This window comes from Scyliorhinus torazame, chromosome 2 (genome assembly GCF_047496885.1).
Source record: "Scyliorhinus torazame isolate Kashiwa2021f chromosome 2, sScyTor2.1, whole genome shotgun sequence".
NCBI classification, from domain to species: Eukaryota; Metazoa; Chordata; class Chondrichthyes; order Carcharhiniformes; family Scyliorhinidae; genus Scyliorhinus; species Scyliorhinus torazame.
The window spans coordinates 325710746-325732964 of NC_092708.1; the positions used below are offsets into that span (position 1 = coordinate 325710746).

Genomic DNA, 22219 nt, shown 5'->3' on the forward strand with positions numbered 1-22219 from the left:
GATCAATTTCATTCGTCTACCTGTTATTTGACTTATCCAGAACCTACTGTACAATAGCTCTCCTTCCAACGCATTGACTGTCTGTTCCTGAAGTATAATTTCAAAGGTCAAGCTGCCTGGTAACTGAAAAGCAGTGGTTTATTTCAAATATGCAGCACACAACTGTCCATTTTAAAAGTATAACATAAATACAATTCCTTTCTAGTCCTGTGATTCACTTAGTTTGTTGATAACTTTTTTCATGTGTTTAATTCAATAAGGCGAAATACACAGGTCGGAAAAGAGATTCTTCAAGTATATTTGAACTATCTGCCTCAGCTGCCAGCACTGATTTTAGCGCAACTCAGTACTAGTGGGGAGGTGTTTGCATTTCCGGAAGAGCAGCTTATATCAAGAACGAGTGTGCTACATTGGTTAAAGAGGGTACAGACAGGACGGGAGCATCCCCAAAGTAAGTACAATCAATGTTTCCCAATAGCTAAATGTAAACAGCTGTGTCTGCTGTCTGTCTTTCCAATGTAGGCATAATGGTTCGCAAATGGATGAAAATCCACAGACCTTCCAGTTCATTTCAGCTGTTATTTCTGGTGAGAATGTGCGGAAAGAACCAGATGTGAGACCAGGACATGAGCAAACAAGGTGTTGTGAATTTTTGACAGTTTCTGCGGAGCCCAAAGCCTTCCCATCCCAAAGCAAGGCCACCTGCCTTGGAGGGTACATGGCTGCAGGGCAGCTCCCATACCAGTAGTTCCCTCATTCGCAGCCTGGGAATCCAGGAAAAGTAATCATGCTAAGAAAACAAGTCAGACCTGCCACCCTTGTAAGTAGGGCTGACTTTATGGACCAGGCCTGTTTGGACCCATAAAAGTTTCTAACACTCTTGAATCATCATTCATAATTTGTTTTAATGTCGATATTGCTACTGCTGTGTTAAACATGATGAAACTGATTGCAGTTGTTGAAGTGGAAGAAAAGGTGAATTGTTGGAAAATCGGACTGAATGACGTATCAACGAGAATGGCGGTTACATTGAAGCCCAGTGATTTCAACTGTATTGTGCTAACACAATGTGAATTATTATTTAATTTGCACAAGAGTTTTCCAAACACCCTGTAGACCCTTCTCCCTCACACACGCATCCTCTCCTTCCCTCCCCCCCACCCCCCCCCTCCCACCCCCCGTCTGTCTCCTCTCTCTTTCTCTATCTATTCTCTCTCTCTTTCTCTCTCTCACTCTCTCTCTCAGACACACATTGTCCGCTCTCTCACACAGGAGCCAGCCGCCGATTGGACAAGCAGCTCTGCAGCATTTTTCAAATTTTCAAAATGTGCCTGTACTGCCATGGACCCACCAGGAGGGAGGCTCCCATGACCACCCCTCATTTCCACGGACCCCAGTTTGGGAACCCCCTGCACTACCTGATAAACAGCCAAGATACCTTTGTGATGCTGCATACAGATGCCCGCCATTGATATTTTAATTGGAGAAGCTTCTCAACACCCCATACTCTAGAGGGTGATTTGTTATGTTGTAGGTGTAACATAAGCGGCTTCCTTGTGGTGCACTTGACAAAGGAAGGCTCAGAAGTGGAGATAACTTCAACACGTTTATTAAACTATTTACACTTCTATTACTCGGATTCGACACTACTGCTAATCCTACTATAGCTACCCAGACTGACTAACCAGTTGCTGCAATCCACGTGGTGGCTGTAATATTGAATCAACCCAGTGTCTCTACTCACTGACTGTCTCCACTGAAAAGAGGCAGATCATGTGTGTGGTGTCCTTTATATATGGGTTGGTGTAATGCCCCCCTGTGGTCGTGTCACCTCCGTGTGTATCGTGAATGTCCATTGGTCATGTCCTATTTACCTGATCTATTGGTTGAGTGTGTGTGTGTGTGATGTCTTTGGTGCTCCCTCTAGTGTCTAGCTAGCCTACATGCATTTACATTGATGCACATCACCACAGAGGGGTTGGGATTCCTCGTGAACAAATCCCAGCACTTACACCAGGGTGCAGCCCTGCAGATTATCAGAGCCCAGCTATTTTAATTTAGTTTGAAATCAGGACTTGCTAAAATTGCCAATTATTGTCCATCCCTCATGCTTGAGGATGAGGTGAAGGCACCCCCACAATGGTGGTTAGTCAGGAATTCCAGGATGTTGACTCTGTGACACTGAACAAATGCCAGTATACATGCAAATCAGGATGGAGGATAACAGGAACATTTCTTAGTTGTAGTTGGATACTTGTTGCTCATTCTCACACTAGCTATTATACAGAGGCAATGCCTATGGTGCACCAAACCTGCTCCGATGTTGTTTCTTCGACTCACGCTGTGCTGCTGATACTGAATTTCATTTCAAGGCCTTGGTACTTTTGTAACAGTGGCAAGTTCCAATGGTTCAAATCTGACATAGTCCTGTCATTACAACATCAAATGGGAGTAAGATGCTGAAAGCTGAACAAAGAGGAGCTCGGATTTAAGTCACATCCCAAAGTGCTTTGCAAGCATTAAATACAGTTTTCAAGTATTCTTAAAACGGCAAGGCCCTACTGCCAGCTGAAGAATAACCAGGCCATCTGTTTATATGCTGTTGATTGAGCCAGGAATTTTGACCATCGGCCAGGTGAACATCTTGCTCTTTCCCAAGTAATATGACGCGATCTACACTAAAATAGGCTGATGTTAGCTTAATGTCTCAGCTGAGAGTCAGCATCTCTGGTGACGCCATACTCCCTCAGCGCTGCACTGTAATGTCAGCCCGGATTATGTGCTCAGATTCCGTGGGCCTTGAAGCCACAACCTGTGACTCGGAGGTGAGAGTGCAACTAACTGAGGCAATCTGCCGATTTGGCATTAAAATTAAAACATAGCTTTAAAAAAATGGTTTTGTCCTGACGAAACAGTACGTGGAACAATTTTGACTCAATATTTCAACTCCATAGTTGGCAGTTCTGTCCCACATTCATGAATTTTATGAATGATATCAGCAGGACATTTAGGTGTTAGTTCCCTGAGTAAAATAGCTGGAATTTCACATGGGCACTAAGCCCCATCACTAACAGTGAGTCATGAAGAAACACTCGTGAATAATATATTAGCTCAATGGTTCCTGACTTTTTATGTCATGGCACACCTTTATACTGTAAAAGAGTTTGAGGCGCACTTCCTATTTTCTCCTCTCATAAAAGCCTTTTATCTCTAAAACCTCCTAAAAACATGTCAAGCCACCATTTTATACAATTTTCATTAATTTAAGAAGTTTACAATGCAAGTCTTATCACCATTTATCTTAGCACGCTTTTTGTGTTTCTGCTTTTTGTGCAGGCGCACGGAATCTTGGTCTTCAACTCCATAGTCGGCATCTCCAATTCCCCAAAAACCTGAGATCTCCTAAGCATTCGTCAGCCAGAAAAGGCTGCACATGCGCGGTTCGGAATGTTTTATGTTGGTAGTTCGGGCAGAGAGCACAGAGTCTCACTCTATGCAGATCACCTGCTCCTCTACATTTTGGATCCACAGAGCAGCATGGACGGAATCATCGCGCTCCTGAAAGAGATTGGCGCCTTCTCGGGCTACAAACTCAACATGAGCAAAAGCGAGATCTTCCCGGTACACCCACAAGTAGGTGGGGTAGCCCTAACGGGACTGTCGTTTAAACAAGCTCGACTCAAATTCCGCTAACTGGGGATCCAAATAGCCCATGACTGGAAAGGGATCCACAAATGGAACCTCACCAGTCTGACAGAGGAAGTAAAAAAGGACCTGCAAAGATGGAACACACTCCCACTCTCCCTCGCGGGGAGAGTCCAGACAATCAAAATGAATGTGCTGCCCAGGTACCTCTTCCTATTCAGATCATCCCAATCTACATCCCCAAGGCCTTTTTCAAAGCACTAGACAAACTAATCACGGCATTCGTATGGGATGGGGGAGAGAAAGAATGCTAGGATCCCAAAGAAGGGAGGGGGGGCTTGCCCTCCCAAACCTACAACTTTACCACTGGGCGGCGACGGCCGAGCGAATAAGGGGATGGATCAAGGAGCCAGAAGCCGAGTGGGTGCGCGCGGAAGAGGCCTCCTGCATGGGGACCTCCCTCCGGGCCCTCGCCACGGTGGCGCACCCATCCCCACCCAAAAAACACTCCAGCAGCCCGGTGGTAATAGCCACCCTCCAGTCCTGGAACCAACTACGGCAACAATTTGGCCTGACCAGAATGTTGGGTAAAGCTCCCATCTGCAACAACCATAGGTTCACGCCACGCTGACTGACGCCACCTTCAAAAGGTGGGGACAGGACGGAGGGACACTGAGAGTCAGGGACCAGTACACGGACGGCAGGATCGCAACACTGGGCGAACTGACAGAGAAATTCCAGCTAGCCAGGGGAACGAGCTAAGGTACCTGCAACTAAAAAACTTCCTACAAAAGGAGACAGGGACATACCCACAACCACCACAACAGACACTACTGGAAGAGTTACTGGACGCAAGCATACTAGATAAAGGAAACTGTAGTGACATGTATGACCGACTGGTAGAAGGGGCCGACACCGTACTGGACGCAACAAGAATGAAATGGGAAGAGGACCTGGGGATCAAAATAGGGTGGGGACTCTGGAGCGAAGCACTGCATAGGGTCAACTCCACCTCCGTGCGCAAGGCTCAGCCTGACGCAACTAAAAGTGGTACATAGAGCCCACTTAACAAGAACCCGTAGGAGTAAGTTCTTCCCGGAGGTGGAGGACAGATGTGAGCGGTGCCAAGGAGGCCCAGTCAACCACGCCCACATGTTCTGGTCCTGCCCCAGACTTGTGGAGTACTGGACAGCCTTCTTCGAGGCAATGTCCAAGGTGGTGGGGATGAGGGTGGAGCCATGCCCGAAAGTGGCGGTCTTCGGGGTTTCAGACCAGCCAGATCTATTCCTGTGGAGGAGGGCGGACGCCCTTGCCTTTGCCTCCCTGATCGCCCGCCGTAGAATCCTGTTCGGTTGGCGATCAGCAGCACCACCCAAAGCTGCAGACTGGCTGCCCAACCTCTCGGAATCTCTCTAAATGGAGAAAATCAAATTCGCCATTCGAGGGTCAGACGACGGCTTCCACAGAACATGGGAGCCATTCACCCAATTGTTCCGGGACCTGTTTGTGGCCAACAAACAAGCAGAAGAATAGCCAGGTAGCCAAGAAACAGGGGAGAGTAGCCAAAGAATGAGAAGGAGACATAGACCGGGAGACAGGGGGGGGGGATACAGCTAAATCTAAGAGGAAGGAAAGGCGAGCCACGGGGGGGGGGGGGAGTAGAGGGAAGAGACAGGGAACAATAGAGGAGAGACAGGGAGGGGGAGGCAGGGAAACGTTAACAAACGTTACCAAAGGAACAGAGAAAACGGGGAAGACGGGAGGGCCGCAGAAGCGGAACGAGACGACAACGGCAGCGAACTCCATCTGGGAGAAGCAAGGGACGACAACACCACGAACAGATGCCTACTTATGTGTGTAAATAATTTTGCCAAGTGTACAGAGCTGCTGCTGTTGAGCGGGGGCATAATACCGTCCGATGGCTTCTCAGGGACAATTAAAACGTCAGCAGCAGCAGTGACCCATAGGGGAGTGGGGGTGAGTGCTCCGTTGGGAGAGTGTGGGAAGACTGAGGCACGTGGGGTCACGTCTAGTCAATTGCTATTGTATATTCTCTTTTTGCACGATGTTAATGTTCACTCTATTTTGCTGTGTTAGGATTATTACTATTATGAAAAACTTTGCAAAACTTTAATGAAAACATTTTTTGTTTTTAAAATGTTGGTAGTTCGAACCGTGCATGTGCCAGCCGGGAAAGGGCCATGCATGCACAGTTCTGATTTTTTTACATCGGTTAGGCCCATGTGCATGAACAATGTAAAAATCTGAGTTGCTCATTCACAGCTGACGCATGTGTGGGAGGCCCACGATTTGGAGATGCTGACCACGGAGCTTAAAACAAAGATTAAATTTATTTATTTACATTCATGTTTAATCATTTTGAATCTTATTTTGCGACGCACTTGTTGAGCCTTCGCGGCACACTAGTGCAGTATTTTTCAAACTTTTTGCCCAGGACCCACTTTTGCAAACCGGCTGACCTTCGGGACCCATGCCAGCCGACCTCTGCAACCCATGCCATGTTTGCTTACCTTTAATACGAAAGGGAAGCCTGCTTGGTCCTCACGATCTCACTCCAATCAGGTTCACGGGAGAAGAGGGAAATGCACTTTTCAGATTCAGACGTCAGTCAGTTCCTTTGTGCTGTCTTTGTCTGTGGGAGAACGGAAAATCCAATTTCAGACACCTAGGTCACCGTGAAGGGCAATAGCAAAAAATGCCTGTTTTACTCAGCGCTGGTTACTCCTGGAAGATGCTACTCCAGAATGCTGACACCCTCATGGGCTTTGACATGTTTTTAATGTGTTGTCACAGGCAAGTTACAGCAGCATAGTCTTGTCATTTGGTGTCAGCTGTAAGTTAGTAACTGACTCTGGGGTCTCAACTTCAAAAGCAATTTTTCATCCACCACTTCTCTTTCAAAATCTGAAACTTCTCCTCTCATTTGCCAGTACTTCTTTGCACATAACACACATCCTTACTTGCATTGGTACAATTGATAAAACCATATCTCAAGAAATCATCTTTATACTGCTTTGTTCCCGAATTAAGCTTCTTCGATGTTGGCTATTAACTAGCTCTCTGGAGCTCTGTACAGGGGTAACACTAGCACTGCTCTGTCCTGCTCTCTTCTGAGCAGCTCTCTCCAGCAGATTCAGGTGGGAGATTCTGGCCAGTATGAACACTGCCTATTTGTGTCTCTGGCCATCTTTCTTGTAAGAAAACGATTCATCTTCACAGTCCTCTTGCCTTGCTTGCCAGCAGCTAAAAAATGGAAGAAGGTCTCCTCTGTGATTTGGTTCCAAAAGCAAGTACATATTCACTTGACATTAAGTGTACGTGCAGGGCGTGTGACCTGCTCACTGCTGCCGCTTCTGGCCAGAAAACTGCACCTATCCTTTCCTTCTCATTTAAAAGGTGGCAGTGGCCGCCGTTATCAATAGAAATGACGGTAGGGTCTGTTGGGCACTTTCCGTGTTCGGGACCACCGCAGGAAAGTCGCCACCGATTGCTCCGACACCAGCCTGCAACCCACCCGGAGGTCGGTACCCGCACTTTGGGGAAACCCTGCACTAGTGTGCCATAGCATGCCAGTTTAGAACCACTGGAATAGTTAAACTACATGATTTGTATCAAAGCACAATAGTTTTGACTTGACCTCAATGTAACCCTTTAATGGAATTCACCAACATGCACTCCTAGGAGCTGCTGGAAATTTATTGACCTCATTGGTTACTAACATTTGCACATTCCAGTATTTCAACCACAGGTATTTCATTCATAAGTTCAACAGATTGATTCACACACATCTGGTTTATAAATCTCAAGGATGATTGGAGACCAAAAAAAAGTGAATTGGGAAAGTTTGATGCTGAAGTAACCAACACATGATGAGGATTTGAACAGCAGATGGAATTGTGATATAGCAGCCATCACGGAGACATGGTTGGCTGCTCAACATTCTGGGATAGAGAATCTTCAGGCGAGACAGAGGAGGGGGCAAAAGAGGAGGAGGCATTGCATTATTAGTTAAGGAATCAGTTACTGCAGTAAAGAGATGATATCTTGGCGGGGGCATCAAATGAAGCTTTGTGGATCGGGCTTAGAAATAAAAAAGGGGGGCAGCACAGTGCTGCAGTGGTTAGCACTGCTGCCCCACAGCGCCGAGGACTCGGGTTCGATCCCGGCTCTGGGTTACTGTCCATGGGGAGTTTGCACATTCTCCCCATGTCTACTTGGGTCTCACCCCCACAACCCAAAGATGTGCAGGGTAGGTCCATTGGTCACGCTAAATTGCCTCTTAATTGGAAAAAAAAGAATTGGCGACTTTAAATTTTAAAAAATAAGTTTAAAAAGGGGCAACCACGCTGCTAGATGTTTATTATAGGCCCCCAGATAGTCAACGGAAAATTGAGGAGCAATTATGTGCACAATTCACGGAGATGTGTAAAAATAATAATAGAGTAATTATATTAGGTGATCTTAACCTTCCCAACATTAATTGGGATAGTCATAGTGTTAAGAGCTTGGAAGGAGTGGAGTTCTTGAAATGTTTCCAGGAGAACCTTTTAGGCCAATATGTAGAGGGTCCAATAAGGGATGGTGCAGTGCTGGATCTAACTCAGGGGAGTGAAAGTGGACAGGTGGTTGAGGTGGTGCTGCGGGATCATGTTAGTGATAGCAACCACAACATGGTACAATTTAAGCTTGTTATGGACAAAGAAACAGACAAGTTGCAAAAAAGGTTTTGGATGGGGGAAAGGGGATTTTAGTTAATTAAGGCAGAATCTGGCCAAGCTACTTGTGGAGAAATCTACAGAAGAGCAGTGGGAGGCTTTCAAAAAGGAAATGGGGAGGGTACAGGCCCAACATGTTCCCTCTAGTGTGATGGGAAGGAGTAACGAGCTCAGAGAACCATGAATGACCAGAGATATCAGGATACGATGAGAAGGAAAAGAGAGACTTTTAGCAGGTACAAGGGGAGAAAATCAGCGGAGTATTAGTGGAGTACAGAAGGTGCAGGGTGAAGTTTAAGAAAGCAATTAGGAGAGCAAAGACAGGATATGAGAAAGCTCTGAATGGTAAAGGTCCCTTGGAAATTCCTACGGGATTAGGTATATCAATGGGAAGAGAATACCAGAGAAAGAATAGGGCCCATTAAAGACCAAGGGGCGATCTATGGGTGAAGCTAGGAGACATTGGTAGGGTGATGAACAAATATTTCACATCCGTTTCACCCAAGAGAATGAGGATGTAGGTATGGAACTCTGGGAGAGAGACTGATGTTCTTGAGCAAATTGACATAGGGAGTGACAAGATATTGGAGGTATTGGCAAGTGTAAAAGTGGACAAATCTCCAGGTTTGGATGAATTGTGTCCCAGGCAGCTGTGGGAGACGAAGGAGGAGATTGCAGGGGCTCTGACCCAAATTTTTAATTCCTCTCTGGCCACAGGGGAGGTGCCAGAGGACTGGAGAACAGGTAATGTGGTTCCAATATTTAAGAAGGGTTGTACGGATAAGCCAGGGAACTACAGACTAGTGAGTCTCACATCAGTGGTAGGGAAACTACTGGAGAAAATTCTGAAGGCGAGAATCTGTCTTCACTTGGAGAGGCAAGGTTTGACCAGGGATAGTCAGCATGGCTTTGTCAGAATGAGGTCATGCCTAACAAATTTTATTGAATTTTTTGAGGTGACCAGGTGTGTGGATGAGGGTAGTGCAGTTGATGTAGCGTATATGGATTTCAGCAAAGGCTTTGACAAGGTACCACATGGGAGACTTCTAAAGAAGTCAAATGCACATGGGATATAGAGTCATTTGATAAGGTGGATTCAAAATTGGCTACGTTGTAGGAGACAGAGGGTGATAACAGAAGGCTGCTTTAGTAGTTGAAAGCCAGTGTCTAAGGATCTGTGCTGGGTCCCCTATTATTCATTATTTATATAAATGACATAGATTACTATGTTGGGGATAGGATCGATAAGTTTGTGGATGACACAAAGATTGGCCGGGTAGTTAACAATGAGGTTGAGTGTCTTGGGTTACAGGAAGATCTAAATGGGCAGAAAAGTGGCAGATGGAATTTAACCCTGAAACGTGTGAGGTGATACATTTTGGAAGGAGTAATTTGACAAGGAAGTATTCAATGAACGGCATGACATTAGGCTGTTCTAAAGAACAAAGGGACCTTGGCGTGTTTGCCCATAGATCCCTGAAGGTAGAAGGGCAGGTTAATAGGGTATATGAAAATATGTATGTGAAATGGGCATATGGGACATACTTGCCTTTATCAATCGAGGCATAGGTTACAAAAGCTGGAGTTGTATAGAACTTTGGTGAGGCCACGGATGGAGTACTGTGCAATAATAATCTTTATTAGTGTCACAAGTAGGCTTGCATTAACACTGCAATGAAGTTACTGTGAACTTCCCCTAGTCGCCACATTCCGCCGAGTTGCCACATTATAGGAAGGATGTGATTGCACTGGAGGGGGTGCAGAGGAGAGTCACCAGGATGTGAATTGGATAGGCTTGAGTTGTTTTCATTGGAGCAGGGAAGACTTGAGGGGTGACCTGATCGATGTGTACAGGATTATGAGGGGCATGGACAGGGTGGATAGGGAACAGTTGTTCCCTTTACGGACAGCACAGTAGCACAATGGTTAGCACTGTGGCTTCACAGTGCCAGGATCCCAGGTTCGATTCCCAGCTTGGGTCACTGTCTGTGCAGACGTTCTCCCTGTGTCTGCGTGGGTTTCCTCCGGGTGCTCCGGTTTCCTCCCACAAGTCCCGAAAGATATGCTTGTTAGGTGAATTGGACATTCTGAATTCTCCCTCTGTGTACCCGAACAGGTGCCGGAGTGTGGCGAGTAGGGGCTTTTCACAATAAATTAATTGCAGTGCTAATGTAAGCCTACTTGTGACACGAATAAAGATTATTATTAAAGGGTTGGTCATGAGGGGACACAAATTCAAGGTGAGGAGCAGGAGGTTTAGGGGAGATGTGAGGGAAAACCTTTTTACCCAGAGGGTGGTGATGGTCTGGAATGCACTGCCTGGGATGGTTGCAGAGGTGGGTTGCCCCACATCCTTTAAAAAGTACCTGGATGAGCACTTGGCACGTTACAACATTCAAGGCTATGGACCAAGTGCTGATAAATGGGATTAGGTAGGTAGGTCAGGTGTTTTCATGTATTGGTGCAGAGCCGATGGGCCAAAGAACCTCTTTTGCACTGTGGGATTCTGTGAGATGGCCTAAAGCATGGTAGAATGGTCACTACTAAGGAAATGGAAATATACAAGCCTTGGTGATTTAGAGGCTACTTTATGGGGCAAGATGTCTCACAACATCATCTTCTTAGATTCGCTAGTCAGTGATAGATGCAGGCCTGAATTTTGACGCAGACAGAAAGCCTCGCTGTCTGCACAAAACTGCTGGCAGAGGCCCGAATCTGGAAATTCTGACCCTGAACCCGGCCTCTGCCATTTTTTCTGTGGGGTGGGGAGTAGGTGGAATAGAGGTGGATTCGAGATAACATCTTTCCTGGTTCACTAAAGCAGTTGCGTACATTCAAGATACCTTTTGGAGACATAAGATATCCTTTGGATATGGTCCCAGAATACCTTTGGGAGAGGGAAGGCACCATTTAGAACAGGCCAGTTGCCCTTTGTGATTGTTAAAGTTAGACATTATTGAGGGACGACATGGAGTCACAGAAGCATACAGCACAGAAGAGGCCCTTCAGCCCATCATGTCTGTGCCGGCCAAAAACAGCCACCTAACCAATCTCATCCCATTTTCCAGCACTTGGCCCATAGCCTTTTATGCCCTGGGATCGCAAGTGCACATCTAAATACTTCTTCAATGATATGAGGGTCTCTGCCTTCATCACCCTTTCAGGCACTGAGTTACAAACTCCCACCACCCTATGGGTAAAAAGGTTTCCCCTCGCATCTCCTCTAAACCTCCTGCTTCTTATCTTAAATCTATGCCCCCTGGTCATTGACCCCTCCACCAAGGGGAAAAGTTTCTTCCTGTCTACTCTATCTATGCCCCTCATAATTTTATACATCTCAATCATGTTCTCCCTCAGTCTCCTCTGCTCCAAGAAAAACAATCCAAGTCTACCCAATCTCTCTTCATAACTAAAACGCTCCAGCCTGGGCAACATCCTGGTGAATCTCTTTGTACCCTTTCCAGGGCTATCACATCCCTCCAATAATGGTTGCGCAGTGGTTAGCACTGCTGCCTGATGGCCTCTGATCACTGCCTGTGTGGAGTTTGCACATTCTCCCCCTATCTACATGGGTGCCAGCCTCACAACCCAAGGGTAGGGTAGGGGATTGGCCACGCTAAATTGCCCCTTAACTGGAATTTGTTTTTAAATTAGACATAATTATGCATAAAAACTGAATAAGCTCATTGGATCTGTCAAGCTTTGAAAGAAACTTTGAACTGTCAACTGTCAGGTGGTCAAAGAACTATCGGAACTCACTGGACTGTCAAAACACTTTGGAACTGTCAAAGATATCAAGGGATTTAACTCTGTTGGACTTTAATTTTTTTTAAATTGTGTTTTAAAAATAAAATCAGTACTTGATGTGTCTGTTGACTTGTGCCTGAAGGTTATCATTAGAGGATTTGTGCTGCTTGACTGATTTTACAACCTCGTATATCATAGTGGGGTGCCTGTAAAGTGAGCAGTTTAATTGACAGCTCCAAGTGGTATAGAATCAAATATGTTTTCATGAGAGATTAAATGAAAGATTTCCAACGTATTGAATGGGCAGCCTAGTGGTAAGCACAGTTGCTTCACAACTCCAGGGTCCCAGGTTCGATTCCCGGCTGGGTCACTGTCTGTGCGGAGTCTGCATGTTCTCCCCGTGTCTGCGTGGGTTTCCTCCGGGTACTCCGGTTTCCTCCCACAGGTGGATTGGCCATGCTAAATTGCCCTTAGTGTCCAAAAAATGATAAGTGGGGGTTACTGGGTTGCGGGGATAGGGTGGATACGTGGGCTTCAATAGGGTACTCTTTGTAAGGGCCGTTGCAGACTCGATGGGCCGAATGGCCTCCTTCTGCACTGTAAATTCTATGTTTTTAATTAATGGGAATGTTTGTTTTTAAATCGTGAGGTCATCATTAGGCACATAACTCTATTTTATGTCAGCAAGGCTCCTGAGTTTGGTCTTAGTGGATATCTGGTGAGTTGGCATGGAGAGGGTAAAGGTAGTGAGTTGTGTGTGTGGGTTGGCAGGGGTTGGCATAAGGGTTATAAAGGGTCATCAGAATGAGTCGGCAAAGATTGGCATTGGGGTTCTGAGCCACCATACCGGGTGAGTAAAGGGGCATGGGGTAGAATAGGTGATCTGAAGGGGCAGGGAGTGGGTAACAGGGCATAGGAGAGCATGGCACAGTGGGTTGGGGAGGCTGGCGGGGTGAAGGCTGGAGGGCTGTTTTTTTGTTTCTTCCATTTTTAAAATAAGTTTAACAAAGTGCTGGAGTACAGAGACGGGCCTTCTGCCCAGGCTGCCTCTGCACCCTGCAGTCTTCACACTCGCCCCGAGGGCTGCAGGCCCGACTACTAATCCAGCCGGCCCCTCAGAACAAAAACTCCAACTCTGGGCCTCTTTTCCTCGGTTGGGTTGGTGGAGCCGGGAAATGTTCCATCTGTGCTCCCGATCCAGGAGCGAAAGCATGTCTCGGTAATGGTAACCATGAAACCATTGTCGATTGTCATAAAGACACATTTGGTTCACTAATGTCGGTTAGGGAAGGGAATATGCCGTCCTTACCTGGCTTGGCCTACATGTGATTCCAGATCCATATCAATATATTTGACTCTTAACTGACCTCTGAAGAAGCCTAGCAGCCACTCAGTTCAAAGGCAATTAGGGATGAACAACAAATGATGGGCTAGTCAGCGACATCGGCATCTCGTAAGAATAAATTTAAAATAAATCCAGACCACTATCTGCAACCTTGCCAGAGTTTCCCAGATCCTGAGAACAAATAAATAAAAAAATATAACTCCGCTTTGAGCAACAAGAATTATCTTGTAGATATACGGCCAGCTTCATTTTAAATAAACCTTGGGGGTGATTCTCCAAAATGCGGCCCAAGTGTTTGCGACGTCGTGAGCACCTTCGCGTTTCATGGCGGCGCAAACCGGGCCCGGGTACGACCAAGTCTGGCCCCCACAGGTGTTCAGGAGCCGACCGCACCAGAAAGTAGGCCCATGGGGGGGAGAGGCCGGCCAGCCGATCGGTGGGCCCCGATCGTGGGCCAGATCCCACCGGAGGGCCCCCCCCCTGGGGAAGGAGCCCCACAGGCCGCCCCTCAACCGTTCGCGCAGAGTTCCTGCCGGCAGCGACCAGGGGGACTCTGTCGTATCGTATCGGCCGGAGATCGGCGGTGCCAAACGCAAATGGTGCCGATTCTTCGCACCTCGGTCGTGGCACGGTTGCGGCGATTCTCCGGCCCGGCGCGGGGCTCGGAGAATCGCCCTCCTTTTTTGGGGGGGGAATAAACCTAGTTGAATAGTTAGAAAGGTGTTTTTGTTACTTTTAAGGGTTTTCATTACAAACTGTGATCCCATCCTGGAGCTTGTTCTATGACATTTTTCATTGGGATTCCCAACTGCTGCAGCATTGTGTGAAATTAGGTGAAAGATATGAGTTGGAATAATCCATTGTGTAATGTTCTTGTCAGATGGCCTGATTTATATTACAAGAACATTTGTAGCTGAAGCTATAAACGATGTATTAACATTAACTGTGGGTCGACTATATACAAAACAACAGATAAATAACTGTATGATCATGCACAAGCAACCTCTCTCTTCCAGCTCCCTAGTCAGTCTGAGGTCACCTGACTCTAACAGTCACTTATATACTAATGATACTCCTAGTGGTCAGTCGGTGAATTACAACACAACCATGATATCACTACACTTTGCAGTGTCAGTGGACAAAATCAGGAATGATAAGATAATAAGTCAACATTTGGAATTTTGATAAAAGTGTATGCTGAGTCAAAATCGGAATTGGAAATGATGCATGTTTGGTCAAGTAGGGGATGAGCAGCTTTCAATCGCTGCTTAACTTACTGCGAACTATGGCAGGGAAGGGAGGAAGCAGCACAGTCGCACCTCTTGCAACTGATGGAAATGTTGATCAAATAAATAAATCAGTCTTGCGGAGAAAGCAAATGGCTGACTCTTATGGCTTTGGCATTTGGGTTTGGATATGGAACTGGCTGCATTTCATCAACAAAGTAGATATTACTTTTTTCTTAACTAAAAAAAAATTTAAGAGTACCCAATTCTTTTTCCAATTATGGCAATTTAGCGTGGCCAATCCACCTAACCTGCACATCTTTGGGTTGTGGGGGTGAAACCCATTCAGACAAAGGGAGGATAGAGCAGCTATTAATGGTACAGATTCTGCCTGGGGTGCAGTCACAATTAGAGTCCTGCAAGGATCAACGTTAGGCCTGTTGCTCTTCATATTTAACAGTAACCTGGAGGACATCATCAGGAAAGTGAGATGCAGATTTGTGGAAAACAAAGATCTGTGCAGGAGAAGTGATTTTTAGACAAACAATAAATGTGAAGTGTCTCCCGATGCAGTGCGGGAGTGGGCCCATATCCACTAGGTGTCTTAATATTAGTAAATGTGTTCTACATTTAGGTTGGAGTAGGCTGAAGCGTGTAGATTTGTGTTCAAGACTGTTGAATGGGGTTCTTAAAGTAAGTACTTCAGTAAGTTACTTTTTGCTTTATTTGTGAAAGTGAAGAGATGTATTTTTTTTGAAACACGAAATACAATGAGTTCATTGTATGCTACTTTGGTCAGACTTTCTGCAGAATATTGTGTGCTGTTTTAGTCTTTTTACATGATGGGGTAATCTAGGCCTTGAAAGATGGGTGTCAGGCATTGAGTCACCACCCTATTTTATCATCATCATCATAGAAAATCCTGAACTGAACACAGCAAGTCTTTTTGTGTGTGGCATTTCTTTATTTTGTTAGAGATCACATTCCAGGGTCAGAAGAAAAGAAGGTGGGTTACACATGGAAGACTCCAGCTTCATGTATATGATTATTGACAGTATACAGCTTGTCTCTGCATATTTCAAATGTCAAATGCTGACAAGTTTTTATGTACCTGCTTTTGCAGATCTCCTGCAACGTAGAGAGTGGACACCCCCACAAGCAACGTACGACTTTCTGGCAATCATGGATATTATGCGTCCTGGGTTTGCAAAGCAAAGGTCACCCAATGCTGCCAAACAGGAAAATCTCTATGAGGAGGGGGAAAATGAGACTGAACATTTGAATGAGAGTAACGAGGAAGAGGATCAGAGTGAGCTAACTGCAGAGTCCGAAAAGGTGCAAGGGAGTCCTGCACCCTCAAATGAGAAGCTGATGCAACATGAGCTTCATAATGAGTTATGATCGGAAACCAGAGTTCAGTAAGCAAATAAGTCAGAGACTGTTGTCCAGCTCCATTGATTTTAGTCGCTGAGATATGCAACTGAACTTGTACCTGGAAGTTATATGGCCTTTATGAGCAGGAGCTGATTGCACAACAGAAACTGAGCACTTAACGAGTTAAACCAGTGAAGCAGCATTTTCTGCATGAATCAGGCAAAAACAAAACAACCCGCCCATTCCCATCCCATTGCCAAATACATTTCTGGATATCAAAGGATTCTGTAATTCTTTTGTAATATACATATGCATTTTGGTACTTTGTTTGAAATTAGAAATGAATGGGTATTCACAGTAACTAAAAAGACAGACTTGGCTGAATTTTGTGTCTTGGAATGTGGTTACACAGCGTGATTTAGTGCATGTTACACCAAGCCTAACAGTCCAAGGTGATGTAAACTTGATGAGATCATGAATTTGCATTTTTACTGTGGTTTCCAGACTCGGTGGATTCCTATATGTACCGTGCACTGGTGAAAACCCTATTAGACCTCCTTTCAATATTCACCATGTCAAAGTCTGATCCCTGCATACTATGAAATTAAACCAGGTCTGTAATCTTAAGTCAACCTGCAGTATACATTGGCAGGATAAAGTTTGTTCTTTATTCACCCAAACTTTGTACTTCTTGCATTTTCAATAAACCGTTCACATTTATTGAAATGAAACGGAAAAATGAAATGAAAATCGGTTATTGTCACAAGTAGGCTTCAAATGAAGTTACTGCGAAAAGCCCCGAGTCGTCACATTCTAGCGCCTGTTCGGGGAGGCTGGTACGGGAATTGAACCGTGCTGCTGGCCTGCCTTGGTCTTTCAAAGCCAGCGATTTAGCCCTGTGCTAAACAAGCCCCTTATTTTAATAATTTGAGATTGTCTATGTACTTATAAACAGCAATACGTTTTTTTTTGCATGTAGATACTCCTTTGCTAAACACTGATCGCAAAACCTGTTGCAGAGATACATATTCTTTTGTATTTCATAAACCAAGGTTTCACAAACCTTTCCACCCACTGAACCTGTTTGACCTCCTGAGAGTACTGATGGAAACCATGAGAAACATTCTTAGAGAAACATCCTCATCATGTTAGGGAGGCACGGTAGCATAGTGGTTAGCACTGTTGCTTCACAGCACCAGTGAACTGGGTTCGAGTCCCGGCTTGGGTCCCTGTCTGTGCGGAGTCTGCACGTTCTCTCCGTGTCTGCATGGGTTTCCTCCGAATGCTCCGGTTTCCTCCCCCAAGTGCCGAAATATGTACTGTTCGATGAATTGGACATTCCGAATTCTCCCTTGGTGTACCCGAACAGGCGCTGTTGTGCGGCAATTAGGGGATTTTCACAGTAACTTCATTGCAGTGATAATTTAAGCCTACTCGTTGACACTAATAAAGATTATTATTATTATAAAGAGTTAACCACAAAAAAATTGTTTTTGTGCAATAGGTACAGACATAAACACATTTATAAATGTTATAACATTTTATATATATATATATATATGCATACATTTATAATTAAAAAGTTATCTTATTCAATAAGAGTTGAACAAGTCTTGCCTTTTTGTCATTTTTAATGGGAGGAGTGATGCTGCTTGGAGTGCTGCTGGATTTTCATATCAGACACATGCACTCAGCCTCTCTCACATGCACACTCTCACCTCTCTCACACACAGTCGCCTCTCTGCCTCACACACACAATCTCTCTCGCCTCTCACATGCACTTACACTCTCACCTATCCCCCTCATTCACACATGCTCACGCCTCCTTTCTCTTTTGCACTGTCAGTCGTCTCTCTCTTTTACACTCACCACTATCTCTCTCGCCCCATGGCCGCTTCCCCTCCCGCCCCATGGCCAGTTCCTCCCTCGCTCCATGGTTACTTCCCCTCCTGTTCCATGGTTGGTTCCTTCCTTGCCCCATGGCTGCTTCCCCCACCCTCCATCCCATGGCAGCTGCAACCTCGCTCCGCCATCTGATCTCTTCCTTGCTATCACCCTAGTCTGGACCTTTGAGGACTTACATTGCTACTATTTCCAGCTTGTCCAATAAGAGGCTGACTGCTCATTGCATTAACTGCTCATAGGTTCACTAGTGAGCAGATCAGCAGCCAATGCAAAGAGAAACCAGCCTCTGACTGGACAAGCAGTTTTACGGCACTTTTCGTCAGCCTGGCCTACTGCAGAATCAACGGATGTAGCCAATGGAATGCCAGAGTTCTGTGGAGTCCAGCTCGGGAAACCCTATCATAAACTAATGCCCAAAAACAGACCAATAGCATCAATTTTAAAGAGCAAATGTGCTTTAATTAAAAATCAACATTTTTATTAACTGTTCAATAAAACCATGATGGATGAAACAATGATACTTAGATACAAAAATAAATGATTTGCTCTTGGATTTGTTAACCAATTAAAAAATCTCAGTCCCACTATTAATTGGCTATATCGTGTACTATTATTTCTTAATATCATCCTGGATGGTTCAGCCTGAAACTACTCAGAACACCTTGTTAGAACTTCTACTGCAAACAAGGAAAAGCTGATTTTAAAAGTGTCTGGCTAATAATATCAAATAGTTGTTGCTATAATGTGATGATATTTAATTAGTTATTTTGGAAGAGGGTTAGATTTTGACAAGTGTCCCACTGCCTGCAGCACAACAGGAAGTGTATGGCACTTCTCTCTATTTTGTTCTGTTTCCACCTGACAATTAAAATTTGAAGTATTGGCGGCGGAGCCGTGCACGATCACACAACAGAGAAAGCTGCTCAGTAGTGACAGTGCTGCAGCTACAGGTGCTATGAAAGAGGCTGTTAGTCAAATTTGGAGGCATCACAGCCAAAACATTCCTGCCCAAATCCATTGGCAGATATATAAGACTTGAGACTGCAAAGGTAGCGTGGGTGTTTTTCAAATTTAAATTTCCCTTGTAAATATTTCACATGACATTGGTTTCACTTTATTCATGTGTGCACCGTCAGGGCGGCACTTTGGCGCAGTGGTTAGCACTGCTGCCTAGGACTCAGGTTCGATCCCGGCTCCAGATCACTGTCCGTGTGCAATTTGCACAATTGCTCCGTGCCTGCATGGGTCTCACCGTCACAGCCCCCAAAAATAAAGAAGTGCAGGGTAGGTGAATTGGCCATGCTAAATTGCCCCTTAATTGGGGAAAAAAATAATTTGGTACTCTAAATATATTTTTGAAAACATAAATAAATAAATTTTAAAATGTGTGTGTCGTTGTTATTTGTTGGGAATACCTAATCAGAAAATTAAATGAACAGGCATCTCTCATGATTGGCACAGATTATCATAGAATTTACAGTGCAGAAGGAGGCCATTCGGCCCATCGAGTCTGCACCGGCTCTTGGAAAGAGCATCCTACCCAAGGTCAACACCTCCACCCTATCCCCATAACCCAGTAACCCCACCCTAAGGGCAATTTTGGACACTATGGGCAATTTATCATGGCCAATCCACCTAACCTGCACATCTTTGGACTGCAGGAGGAAACCGGAGCACCCGGAGGAAACCCACGCGGAGGATGTGCAGACTCCGCACAGACAGTGACCCAAGCCGGAATCGAACCTGGGACCCTGGAGCTATGAAGCAATTGTGCTATCCACAATGCTACCGTGCTGGTGATGACAGGGCAGTCAATGACATTGCCTTTATTGTGGAAGAAACAACGTATGTTTTTTGTTCAACTTTCATTGATTTTTTCAAAAATTGTCGCATGAGATGTGGGCGTCCCTAATTGTCTCAGCTCTGGCGTTGCATGTAGACCAGACCAGGTAAGGACAACAGATTTCCTGCGAACCAGATGGGGTTTTACGACACTCCGTAACGGTTTCATGGTCATCGTGACTTTTAATTCCATATTTCGCCAACTGTCATGGTGGGATTTGAACCTGTGTCCCCAGAACATTACCCTGGGTCTTTAGGTTACTAGTGCAGCGACAATACCATGAGACCATGCCTCCCCTGAATGTTCATATGAGTGTTCAGTGTTGTCTTTACCACTTTGGAGGACATGGTTGAACTTGCAGGCTCAGCTAGCCCTCCCATCTGTGCATTGTAAAGGACATTGCCTGAGATCAAGAGGCAAAAGGGATTGAGAAGCGTAAAACAATCACAATCACAATGGAAAAGGTACTGCAAAAACTATTAGAACTAAAGGTTGACAAGCCTCCTAGACCCCTAGGCTTACATCCTACGATCTGAAAATAAGTGATTGCAGAGAAAGTAAATCAATTGGTTGTGATTTTCCAAAATTCCTCAGATTGTGGAAAGGTCCCACCATTTTGGAAATTTGCTAGAGTAACACTTCTCTTCAATAATGGAGGAAGATAGAAAGCAGGAAACTGTAGGCCAATTCGTTTAACATCTGTCATAGGTAAAATGCAAGAATCCATTATTAAGGAGGTCACTTAGAAAACCATAATATATTTGGGCAGAGTCAACATGGTTTTGAAGGCGTTGCTTTGGGCACTTTATACCTGCTAGTGGGTAGCTCCGGCAGGAAAGTGGTGCAGGTGTAGAGGGAGAGGCTCTCCCCAAGATTAACATGTCTGCTGGCTACCAGCCCCGGCAAAAAACAGTGAAAGACTTGGTGAAGGAATTTGAGGGGAATTGTGGCGCAGCCACATTTGAGAAAATGGCGGAGGGGGAAGGGTTTTTGCCAGTGGGAAAGGTCCAGATGGAACAGTTGATGGCCTTCATCAAAGACTAATTTCGCCAACAAAGAAATGAGATGCATGGTGACTGGTCGAAGGCCATTGAGGAGCAGTAGCATCTCTGCGAGGGTCAATGGACCGGGTAGAAAAGTGCCTTGAGGTAGAAGGGGTGAAGATACGAGAGGTGGAGAAGGTTTTGTCTGACCTGAGCAATCAGATCGTGTCCTTGGAGGCGGAAGTGGGAGTCCTGGAGGACCCATGCAAGTCATTGAGGGTGGAGGAGCAGGAAAGCAGGTCCAGGCAGCAGAACTTGTGGATTGTGGTACTGCCAGAGGGTGTGGAAGGAATAGGCGCCACAAAATATGTGTCAAGGATGTTGGCCGGGTTAGTGGAGGAAGGGGTGTTGGAAAAGGCCCCAGAGGTGAACAGGAACCACAGATCTTTAAGGCAGAGGCCGAGAGCGGGGGAGCAGCCACAGGCAGTGATTGCGAGGTTGCACAAGTTCATGGAGAAGGAGAAGAATCTACAATGAGTCAGGGTGAAGCACGACTGCGACTGGGAGGGGAATCGTGTCCAATATACCAGGACATTGGTACAGAGCTGGCGAAGAGGCGTGCTGGGTTCAACAGGGCCAAGGTAATGTTGCACCAAAGGAAGAATCAGTTTGGGGTGCTGTACCCGGCCAAACTGTGGGTCACATCTGAAGGCAGGGAGTACTATTTCGAAATGCCAGAATAGGCCAAAGACTTTCTCCGGGACCATGAACTGGGGGAGAACGGAGAGTTGGTGTGAAATGGAGGAGCTGTATCTGCAACGGTTAGAGGTAATGGTTATTCTGTGTCGCCGGAGGGTTGTGGGGGTTGTTTGGAGAGTTTTAAGTTTGTAAGGGGGTAATCACCTCTTTCCCCCCCCCCCAACCCCACCATCTGTGTTTTTCTTTTTGGAGGGGCGATTTGTGACTTTGCATTTTTTCTCTTTACCAATGGGAGGGGGTTGCTGGTTGAGTGGCATTCAGGTGGGTAGGGGGCCCATTTGCTCAGGCGAATGAAGGTCTGGTGGCCAAGTGGGAGGGGAGGGAGGGGGGGTTGAAACTTGGCAGAGTTGGAGACTGAGCATGGTCATGGACGGAGAGGGCAGTATCTTGGATGGGCCCTGTTTAGCGTGGTAGTAGAGGAGGCAGAGCCTGAGGGGGATGATGGTGGACGAGAGAGGGGAGTGGAGGTGGAAAGCCTCTTCTAAGAATTGCAACGTGGAACGTGCCGGGGTTAAACGGGACGATTAAGGGGTCCCGTGAGTTTATGCCCCTAAGGAGTTTGAAGGCGGAGGTGATCCTTTTACAGGAGAACCACCTCCGGTTGAGGAAGGGATGGGTGGGACAAGTATTTCACTCTGGGCTTGACTTGAAATCAC

General features: G+C 45.8%; 1 protein-coding gene across 1 annotated transcript in view; it reads left to right on the forward strand.

The window, feature by feature from the left end:
* The window catches only part of txndc16 (thioredoxin domain containing 16), a 241426-nt gene extending 223752 nt beyond the window's left edge, over positions 1–17674 (forward strand). Inside the window, exons 19-20 of the mRNA XM_072489743.1 lie at positions 261–451; positions 15823–17674. Of these exons, the coding sequence (XP_072345844.1) occupies positions 261–451; positions 15823–16100 (469 nt within the window). The 3' untranslated portion in view covers positions 16101–17674. The remainder of the gene's footprint in view (positions 1–260; positions 452–15822) is intronic.
* The last annotated feature ends 4545 nt before the right edge of the window (positions 17675–22219 follow it).